The 11,875-nt window shown below is 36.6% G+C and overlaps 1 protein-coding gene across 1 annotated transcript in view; it reads left to right on the forward strand.

Annotated features, from left to right (window-relative positions):
* Positions 1 to 4,666, forward strand: part of LOC306863670 (phospholipid phosphatase-related protein type 5-like) — a gene marked incomplete at both ends in the record, with an annotated part of 39,705 nt that extends 35,039 nt beyond the window's left edge. The window contains 3 exons of the mRNA XM_079407176.1: positions 75 to 209; positions 328 to 500; positions 4,573 to 4,666. Coding sequence (XP_079263302.1) covers positions 75 to 209; positions 328 to 500; positions 4,573 to 4,666 — 402 coding nt within the window. The remainder of the gene's footprint in view (positions 1 to 74; positions 210 to 327; positions 501 to 4,572) is intronic.
* Positions 4,667 to 11,875: the final 7,209 nt, after the last annotated feature.

Here is an 11,875-nt window from a genome sequence, read left to right on the forward strand (position 1 = left end):
AGTCAATGGCTGTTTGGTTACCCATTTTGGGTGATCTATCCCTTTAAATAATGTTATATTTTTCATGTTTTCAGGTGGTGTGTGTGGTCCATAATTTCAAAGGCAAACAACTGCTGAACGAGGATCCCCCACAGGACCACCTAAGCAACAATCCGATGGTCAGCTCGCCCAGGATTGAGAGTCCACTGGAGAAGTACATCGCTTCACAGGTACAGAACACCGTAGACAAAAGCACTCTTGGAACCATGCTGTCAAAAGAACTGCCGCATGGTACATGTCCTGTGTGCAGAGTGTTGAATCAGCTCTCAAGGGTCCTAATTGTGTCAGTTTGAGCGCTCGTATCAACAAGATGTGTATCCGTGCGCTCCTGTCCCTCAGGTGACAGAACTGAGAATGGATGATGAGGACTTGTCATCCCGCTCTGTGAAAGACCGTCTCCTGAGTTTCTTTAGCTGGATCACAGGCAAAAGCAGCCGCTTCAGACACCTGCAGATCACAAGGCAATAAACGTATGCGCACCTGTGTGAGGAGCTCAAGCTGCCAAAGCTCTGGAGTACAACGACGATTAAAACCCAGTTAAAACCCAATCATGTTCATTTCAACTGAACAAACCAATTACCTGTAGCTAATTAAAGCGTACCCAGATCTTTGGCATCTTCGTCCGCATGTTTTCTAGTCCTTTGCAGTTCAATCTTCATGGTTGCAATTGGTCTTCTTCTGAACTTAAAGCTAATGTGTAGATTTTGTATTTTCAGTCATTTTTTCAGGGTGCAATCAGTGGACCTTTGTCTTGTTACAGTAATTGTTTTATAATTATTGAATATTTTGATTATTTATATATATATATATATATATATATATATATATATATATATATATATATATATATACACACACACAACCTCATTTTTAATATGAATAATAAAGTATTAAAAGTATGATGCAATAATTATATTAATATAATTATTGTAATATACTGTTCAATAAATATTAATAACCATACTTTAAGATCCTACCAATCTCCTATAATTTGGATTTAGCTTACAATTTATTGTCACTGTCATTTTTCATTCTTCATTTATAATAAGATGTTTAAATATTTAACTTTAATGTGAATTTAATATGTTTGATTTAAGTTTTATTTAAATATTTAAAGTAACATTTTTTTTATAGCTTTAGTTAAACATAACCCAACATATTGATATTGACTGATCGGCCAATAAGGATTTATTTTTTTCTCAAAATATTTGATTTTGATACATGATAAGGGTCTTTTTATTGAGCTTTTTTTATTATTATTAGTACACTGTGATAGGAGACATCAAGTTGTTGTTGTTTTTTTGTTTGTTTTGTTTTGCAATATACCTGAGAGTCATATCATTCGAAGCTTTTGTGATCTAATAAGAATTCCTTGCACGCACACTTGCTTCCAGTCCGTTTTCTTTCATAGCCGGTGCTCCAGAATCCATTTAAAACCTGAACTGAGACCTGGTGTGCGTTGTGTTGGGTGACCTAAAAACCGTCAGCAATCCAACACCTCGAATAGAATTCGAAACACACTACTAAGCCCTCAGAGACTTGAAACACGTTTGAAATTCCTCTGTTCCCGAGGCACTCCCAAGCAGCCGTTATCCTCCAGGGCAGAGAGTCCGACCTCGTGTTTCCGCTTTTAATTAAGCCACAGGCCACCGCTGAGCCCCGTCAGACTGTAATTAAGCTGCAAGTATGACCTTTTAAATGCATTTATTTATGCATTCATTTCACGATCCTGCAAGTAAGCAAACAAGAGAATAATTTAATCCCAGACTGCGGTGTTGATTTTCTCTCTGCAGTATATGAGGGATTAAATGTTGTGCTTGTTTGCTTATTCAGCTGCTATAAAAACCCTTTGGGAACCATGTCGGTTCACAGATGGTTTATTGAAATGCAGCAAATGAAATGGATAGGATATTGAGGGCTCTTTCCACCAATAAAAATGCTAATCTTCTTTAGTCAAGGGTGCCGATTTGAGAGATTTATTTGCGATATCCCTCCATCCTTGTAGATGAAGTTTGGATGCAGTAATGTCCCGTGAGGCTTCTGGGACGGAAAACAGACTATTTCACTTTGCTTTCTGCTGAAATATCCCCCAGACAGATTACTGTCAGAAACCATAATGCCGTTGAAAGTGGGAGGACAAAGCGAGGAAAATCCGCATCTCTGTTTTGTCTCACACAAACTGCGGGATCACAGTGAATGTGACTGGAAGCAAGAAATAATCCTCCCCATATTCTCTGCCGAGGTCACAGTGTATATTTCAGCAATGTGACCTGCGGAGCGTTTTTCTGTGATCGCTCTTCATGTTTGCTGAATCTCTGATGAACTCGCTCCATTTCCAGCTGTATTATTTATGAATTTTCTAATGCTGCGTGTAGTTTCTGTAGCATGAAATTTTAGCTATCCTTAAATCACAACTCCAGCAGAATCCCTTTCAATGCCAGTTTATATCTGCATGACGCGTGTAAGAAACAGAACATTACGTTTTTTAATATAGTTTTGATCACCAGAGTCACACACCTCTTCAGATCTGACTGAAACGATCGGTCTTCTGGATTCCGACCGGGACTTATTTTCTTTCAGATTGGACCCGTAAACCGAGAGCATATGGCAGCTGAAGATTAAACAAAACCATTAGTGTTTGCTGTTGCTTTGTCCCAAAGGTCACTGGCTGTGTGTAAAATGGATGAAGGAATACTGGGAGATTTGGGCCTAAGCAAAGCTGCCTATATATATTTACCTCTAAACTCACACTATTACAAAACGGCACACATGGGTGCTCTCTGTCCTTCATTGCATTTCTAAAGTGATCATGTGGAGTCCTAAATTCTGAGACTCAGTCAAAAGCTTCTATATTTGTTAAAAATAACAATTTCCCTTGAATGGTTGTCCTCTCTGTTGTGTTGGGAAATCCGCCTCTTAATTAAGAAAAGGCAATCCCCTTTAGTGACATCAGGACAACAGATTTTTGGTCTTTTCAGTGGCAGGAATTTCATCCGCTTGGGTGAATAAATTGGTGACTTTTCAATTGACAAATTTTCTTCTTCTGAGTTTGCTTACTTGCTTTGCCAAAGCTTAACATGTCCACCCTGTCTGCATAAAATATGCCAGAAGTGATTCGAATACAGTATTTTCAAAATATGTACATTTAAAAATACCAAATTCTCTTCAACAACCAGACTAAATATTTAGCTAGTCACAGTTTTTTTTTTGTAAGTTAATATGATAATTGAAGCTCAAAATGTCCACCCTGTCGTTGTTCCAAAATGTCCAGAATTGAAATGAATGGGGGGGGGGGGGGGGGGGGGGGTGTCATGTTTTGTCATGATTTGTGTGTTCTGCTTTGTGTCCACCCTGTCATCTTAATATTGTAACATAACATTTTAAATAATAATTCAACTATTTCTTTATAATCCAGTGTGTTCAATAGCTAGATGTGGAGGCAATAACATTCAAACCAAAAACTGCATCCAAATATCACAGCTTTCTCCAAATAAGAAAAAAATACATGTGCAAATTGAATGAGTTTAAGAACACTTGGTTTACATAAAATCTTGTATGTGTTTATAATTTGAAAGCAAACATACAACCCTGTTTAGGAAAGGGACATCATACCTTTCAGAAAATATAATTTGCATCTTAATTTTGCAATGAAAACGTATTTGATAGTAATATATATGTCCATGACAGGGTGGGCATATCTTATGGTTTATGCTTCGAATAATGGCCCATAATTATCCTAAAAATAATTGTGTGGGAGCTCAGCTAATGTGTTTTTATAGTACTTGAGTGTCTACTATTTATGATATGACATAAAGCGAATGGGAAATTAAAACATAAATTGAGTATTTTGATAGTTGTTTTTTGAGCAGCTGATCAGCATTACAATGATTCTGAAAAATCAGCTTTGCATCACAGTAATTAATTTCTCTTTAAAATATGCTAAAATAGAAAATCAGTATTATGGTTTTACTGTGTAAAAAAAATGCAAGCTTGGTGAGCAGAAGAGACTTATTTTAAAAACATTAAAATTGGTAGTTTAATTGCAAAAAAAAAAAATTAAATAAAAGTAACAAACACTTTCTGTTTTTCTTTTATTTCTATATTTTTGTCTTGTTTTCCAGTTAAAATATGTAAACATCCTTAAGACTTACTTAAGTGCAATTGCATCTCAAAAGATATTAAGACTTGTTTTTTATGAATATATCTAATTTTAATACATTTATTTAAACTATCCAGAAATTCTTACAAATATTTATAATATTTAGTAAGATACGAATAATGATTAATTTGGTTTATTTTTTTTCATGCTGTAAGCATTATTCAAGAGTTTAATGAAAAAGAAATAAAGGATGTTCTTACTGGAAAACAATGTTATTTTGCAGTGAATTTAGGTACAGCAATGTTTTTCTCCTCAAACCCTGTGTGAAAACAGTTTGCATCTAAAGAGCCGTTTCACTGCCAGAGCAGATTTGATGTGTTTGATCTTCTCAAGTTTTTGCTGACATTGTTCCTTCTGTCTCACTCTGTCAACAGAATCACATCGCCTTCGCTGAGATCACGTGACCTTGATTCTCCGGTGTGGCAGACACATTGGACATCCACGCTGTTTACCGTCCAGTCCCGATAGTCCCGGCTCAGCGCTAACGCAGTGGTCATATTCTCTATGGTGTCGTTTTGGATCGCTCTACCCTTGCTTTGTGTGTGTGGAAATATTAGTACTATCAACTAATAACTGTTACCATCACGCAACTAAAGACTGAAGCTGCACTTCACATTTCCTTGACCGGTTCTTTTGGCTTTCTTGCAGACCGAGCTCACATCTAGAGCTCAGAATATCTCAGCTGCTCGCATATGTGGAGAGCGTACGTGTCTTTGTTTGCTTTTGAAAGGTTTGTGCCAGGTTGATCCAAATACCTGCCCTTGGAATTCAAAATGGACTAATCTTGTAGTTGTGGAAAATTTTGTCGTCATATATTCCAGAAAATGTTTATTCCTATATTATTTTTTTCTCGTGTAGTGCTTGCATTGGATGAGTGCAAACATATGGAAGCACATTTCTGCCTCAGAGTAAAAAAAAAAAAGGTAATTGTGAGTGTATTCTTGGAATTGTGACACTTTATTTTACAATGTGATTTCTCAAATTGTGGCAGAAGTCGTATGTGTCTCATAATTACAACTTTATCTCATAATTGTGATTTTTATGTCTCACAGACTTTATTTATTTTAATTGCAACTTGATATCTCAAAATTTCAACCTTGTTTCTCAGAATTGCAACTTTTTTTCTCAAATTGTTATTGTTTTTCAAAATTGGAACCATATTTCTTATAATTGTGATTGTATGTCTCTCAATATCACAATTTATCTTAATTGCTGCTTAATATCTCACAATTGCAACTTTTTAATCAAATTGTGACTGAAGTCTCAATTTGTGAATTTATACCTTAAAACTGCATATTTTTTCTCATAATTGTGATTTTAATATCTCACAATTTCTAATTTATTTCTCTTAACTGGGATTTTTATCTCTCACAATATGACTCTTAATTGCAACATATCTCACAATTGTGAGTACAACTGTAACTTTTATTTCTCAACTATGATTTTATCTCACAATATGAGTTTACTTCCCTTCATTACAGCTTAATATCTCTTAATCGCAAATGTATTTATCTTAATTATGATCTCAGTGTGATTTTCTCAAATTGTGACTATTCCTGATGGTTATGTCTGTTATTTTGTACTCTGTGGCAGAATTGTGCTTCCATACGTACGTAAATACACTGTGTCCACAAAAATAAGGCAGAAAATAAGCTAAAAATACCTGTTGAAAGATCACATTTAAAAAAAAATACCAAAGCTCGGATAAATTCAAGTACTCACCTACTGTACTGGCAGCAAACAAAAAAAAACAGTTCCAGATCCATTGGTTAGATAACTCATGAACCAGGATTCAGTTTCACCCTGTGGCCAGTAGGCTTTCACAGTGAAGCTGTGTTTGAGTGTGAGTTGAAATCACCCTGCTGTGAAAGACAGATCATCTGCTAAGACAATCACCAGCCATCTCACTAAAATAATGAGTCAGTCCATCAGATGCGTCCATTTAACCAGTGAACAACATAAAATGATACACACATACTGTAGACATTTGTTTCACACTGTTTTAATGGCCAGCACATCTTTAACTGAGGATCGATATTGTTAATGTTAAAGAAATAATGAGTCAGAAAGCCACCTCTCCTCCTGTGATCATTAAAAACAAACCGTGATACCTCGTGTGTAAAATTGTGGATATAAATTAGTCTCCTACATTATTTTATTCTGAAAAGATGCAGTGCTGCGCTAATTTATATTTCATATCTCCAGCCCTTTGTTTCAGTCATGTTGTGGTGCCATTTAAAGGAATATTCTGGGTTATGTCTTTAGCGTAATGACACTACCGTTCAAAATTTTGGGGTCAGTTAGGATTTGACTTTTTTTAATTCATATTTTTATTCAGCAAGGATGCATTGAATTGATTAAATGTGACATTAAAGACATTTATAATGTTACAAAAGAATACTATTTCGCATAAATGCTGTTTTTCTTTACTTTCTATTCATCAAAGAATCCTTTAAAAATGGATTGCAGCACAACAATTAAAAAATATTTCTTGAGCAGCAAATCAGCATATTAGAATGATTTCTGAAGGATCATGTGACAATGAAGACCGGCGTAATGATGCTGAAAATTCAGCTTTGCATCACAGAAATAAATTACAGTTGCAAATATATCGAAATAGTGAAAGTGAAAGTGACGTGACATATGGCCAAGGATGGTGACCCATACTCAGAATTCGTGCTCTGCATTTAACCCATCCAAAGTGCACACACACAGCAGTGAACACACACACACCGTAAACACACCCGGAGCAGTGGGCAGCCATTAATGCTGCGGCGCCCGGGGAGCAGTTGGGGGTTTAGTGCCTTGCTCAAGGGCACCTCAGTCGTGGTATTGAGGGTGGAGAGAGCACTGGACATTCACTCCCCCCACCTACAATCCCTGCCGGCCCGAGACTCGAACCCGTAACCTTTGGATTACGAGTCCGACTCTCTAACCATTAGGTCACGACTTCCCTAATTAGGAAACAGTTATATTAAATAGTAATAATATTTACTGTATTTTTCATCAAATAAAATAAAAACATCTTACTGATCCCAAACCTTTGAGTGTTATCCACAAGCTCAAATCATAGTCTCATCTGTTAGCATGATAATATTCTTCAAGAAAAAAATAATTGTAATTTTGTGGCCTGGAGATCTTACGAAAATAACCCAGAATATTCTTTTAAAGGTTTTAGATTTTTTGGTGCTTGGTTAAATATATGTCCTGCTGATGTGACCAATCCTTAACCTTAAGAGCAATAATGTGATTCCTCATATCTCATGAGAACATTCCCATTTGGCTTCCCCTCAAATGGTATGTATATTTGTATTGATATATAGAGACATATATAATATATTGGTGTGATAAATGGTATATTATTGCTAGATCACTAATCACAGAAGTCTGGGATAGCTGCACTTTATAATGCCGAAAGAAAAAAAAAAACATAAATGAAAGCGATAAGCGCCTGCAGCAGTATTACAGTGAAAACCAACATGGTGTGTACAGTGTAAATGCACATGACTATAATTTTTGTCAGAGATTATCAATGTTTATTTTCTTATGTTTGTGCTGTACATGTATGTGTGCTGGGGGTTTGTGAGTGTACGATGGCATACTGTAAGTACATATTGTACTGTATTTATCATGGACATTCTTTGAATTTTAGCTGTACTATCACACTGGTGTACCAAATGGATGTTTTTTAATTGTGTTTATATTTATTTATGTTCTGTTTTATAGCCTGCACAGAGTTTTTGGTTGTGAAAAGATGTTCTTTCGACCTCAAAAGCTTTTTTAACTTCTTATTCCTATATTTTCTTCTCCCATCCCACCTCGAGAGTCATTACTAAATGGTTTATTTGGAGACTATAGATGGATTTCCTACCAAATCGATCTGAATCCATCTCTTTGAGTCCTTTTAGGGCTTTGAATTCATGACCTTTTACACTGTAGAGATGATGAAATTTAAAGTTTGAATAAAAAATATATATATATATATATTCTAAAGCCTGTGTTTTTTTTTTTTACAAGCACTTCACTGATGTGTGCAGACTATAAAAGGGAGGATGTCTTATATTGAATGCTCTCAGCAACGTTTAAAGAGCCCTGTGGCATCTCTGGCCCCTGGCCTCTGGAAAATTGGCTGGTTTGCTCTGGAGAACCTGTAAAATATGAGAGAAAGTGACGTGGTGCAGAGTTGGAGGGGATTCGGTGTTCTTCGTGCATCCTGACTGACACCGTATGTCCTGAGGAGCAACAAACGGACAAACAAGCAATCAGAAAAGATAGAGCGATTTGACCAGCTCACATTTATAACTGTCACTCAACAGGGTCAAAGTGGAAAGTCTCTATTTCTCATTCCTCCTTCCCCACATCACAAGGATTGATTCTTTTCCCAAGGGAAACATGTTCTCCTGCTTTGAGATTCCTTCTTATTTTCTCCGGTCTGGCAGCTGCTAACTGTCTCATTGAAGACTGAAACCAGTGGTGAAGTGCTGTGAAATAGGCCACCTGGGCTTAGGAAAGTCTTTTGATCTTTTGAGAGTCATATCTAAAGCCAAAAATGATTTATCATTGCTCGCAATAAAGCAGGGCGTAAACATAACACTAATAAAGGGTGATTTGGCATGACTTGGCCACATTACAAGGGATAGTTTTTTGATTTGGTCACTTAACAGTTCAGTAATGCCTGTTTGAAGTTAATCGGTTCAACATGAAATGAAAATTCTTCCTATTTGCTTTCTTAATACGCATTACTGGTCTATTTGTAAATTTTGTTAATGCAAGCTATTCGAAAGAAAAACAATTACTTTAAAAAAAGCGTTTCTTCTCAAACAACTTTCCTTTTGGCAATAATATGTTATGTAGATAGTATTAAAATCAAGTTTTGTTCAACTTGGAAATGCATCACATTATGTAAGTAAAATAGATTATGCTTTTTGATATTACATTTTAATACTGCATGTAATGTTTCCTTTAAAATATATCCATTGTTTGTCAAAAAAAAAAACTGCTAACAGAGTTTCTAGGTCAGGAACTGAGCATTACACAAATTAGTGATGTCACAAGCTTCTGCCTAAAGTAGCTAGTTGGCGAAATCTGTCAAGAGATACCAAGGTCACACTACACCCTAAATCCAAAAGAAAACATAAATAAATAAATGCTGTTTTCAGAGCAATTAAGCACCTTTACCCTCAAAATTCATTAAAATGCAAATGGCAAAAAAAACCAACAAATAAAGAAAACAACATCATCAGTAATGCAAATACTCGCAACACAACCAAATACAGAACGTTGCAAATACGCACCAAATACAGAAATGCGCTGTAAACAATTGCAACATAATATAGAAACATGCTGCAAATACTAGCAACAAAACCAAATATGGAATTGCATTGCAAATACACGCAGTGCGACCAAATGCAGAAATGCACTGCAAATAATCGCAAAACCATATAGAAACACGCTGCAAATACTCGCTACACAACCAAATACAGAAACATGCTACAAATTCTCATAACAGAACCAAATAGGCAGAAATGCTCTGTAAGTACAGTATGCACAGACCCCAGTGGAATGTTTAAGGAAACCGCAATATGTGACGAACATGACTGGGACATTATCAATGTCTGCTCTGAAAGATGAATTTTTTTTTAATCTATTTTAATATCCTGATCAAATGATTCCTTAGCTTTTTTGGATATTATTAGCCTAATAAGTTGACGAAATACACAGTTACTTTAACTGTGAAATGTTATGTAAGTGGGCTAGCTAATAGCTAATTAACCGTTGTTTTGCTACACTAACCATATTTTAACCATGGTATTTGTACAACTGTGATTATTCAAATGGTAATCAATATGCCAAAAAAAGTTACTACACTTTTACAATAATAAAATCATGGTTAATTTTCGGAAGGGTTGTTGGGGTTTCCTTTTGGATAAACATTTCTGTTGTGGTCTATGCTACTTTTTTGTATTTGGTCGTGTTGTGCATATTTGCAGCACATTTCTGTATTTGATTGTGTTGCGAGTATTTTCAGCACGTGTTGTCGATTTCAATTCGCCAGTGCTTTTTTCGATTTGCATATGTTTATATGTTTGCATATATAAGTTGCAGCACATTGAGCTCTCTTGGCCACCCTAAAAATGAGCCTCATTGACCTGTAAATGATGTCACAATGAAAATTCCTAATAATTAGTTTTTCATATTTAATTCAGCCCTACATTATATACATTGCATTTTCTTTGTCAGCCTAAAGCATTGTGCACTCACTGACATGTTTACACATTACTACATCAGTGTTTAGCATGCACTCTAAAAAAACCTACAGAGTCTAAATTGCTCCTGTAATACTTTGCAGCTAACAATAGCTACCAGTCCATATCCCAGCATTCATCTGGAATCAAACAGAGGCTGATTGTGTCACAAAATCATTCATTTCTGTTTACCACAAAACAGGTCGATATCCTTCTAAAACAATCAATCTGCACTGCAGGTTTCCCAGCGAGAACAAGTAGCCTTATTGTGTTACGCTTTGTTTTGCTTCTCATTCAATTCGCATGCTTGTAAAAATTGGCCTTTGTGCTTTAAAGGCGAGAAGTTCGAGTCAGGACATCGATCAGCTGACGTGACTGAGAAGGAAGTGGACAGAAAACAAATCTCAAAAGCAGCAAAATGGAAGAGTTTGGCTTTTAGACCAAAAAGTCTGTAGTTTGAGAACATCGATCTTACCCCAATCGCTTCTGAAAACTCTCTCTGCTGTCCTTGCTGTTTCCTGTCAAGGTTATGTGTGGCGTTTCGCTGGTCTCCCCCTGGACTGTGTCTCAACAGCGGTTGGCAAGGGCTACAGAGACATCCATAGCGATTCTGCAGTGTTGACAGACTGTAGTAGCTATTGTGCAGGTCTTTGTGATTCACCAACGGTTTGAGCTTCTGTTCCCTATGCCTGCTTGTCCCTCTGTAACCTCTTCCTCGTGCCAGTCTCCGGATCACCACTCTGGGTCTGGCTGCGGTGGGCGATGATGACCCAAGGTGGGCCGCCTTAGCCAGGCGCTCATGGCACCATTCGATTTTCTTTCCAGATGCCTTTTTCCAAAGAGCTTCAGGACTTCTTGTTTCATTGTTCGCTGAGACAAGTCCAGCACACCTCCAGGATGTGGTTTCTTCCATCATTTGCTCATGAGATGATTCCGGAATCCACTCAATCATTGGCAGAATCCCGTTCACCTCTACGATATGTACTTGCAGTGAGTTCTCGCTGACAGTATTTTGTCTCTGGGTCACTGAATCACTTGATACGCTGGGATTTATCGGTACACAGCTTGGGTCTGGTGCACTTGGTCTCTCAGTAGTAATGTTCATGTCTGGGCTGGCAGATTTATTGGGGACGCTACTGATTTGAGATGCTTTCCATCTTGAGTTTGCTTCATCAGATGCATCATTTGCTCTGGATATGCATGACCTGGGCTGAGCAAATAAATGAGGGGACAAAATGATGTTCCTTTCGTCCAAGTAACTGCATTTGTGCCTAACCTTCTGTTGAGCCTCCTGGTATTGGTGAAATTCATTATCATCTGTTAAAAAAATACAGTCATATGTAAGATTTTTTTTAATGTTTTTGAAAGAATATTATTGTCCTTTTCAAGGCACCATTTATATGATGAAAAATACAGTTAAAAACTGTAATAC

This window comes from Barbus barbus, assembly GCF_936440315.1.
Source record: "Barbus barbus genome assembly, chromosome: 44".
Classification (NCBI taxonomy): Eukaryota; Metazoa; Chordata; class Actinopteri; order Cypriniformes; family Cyprinidae; genus Barbus; species Barbus barbus.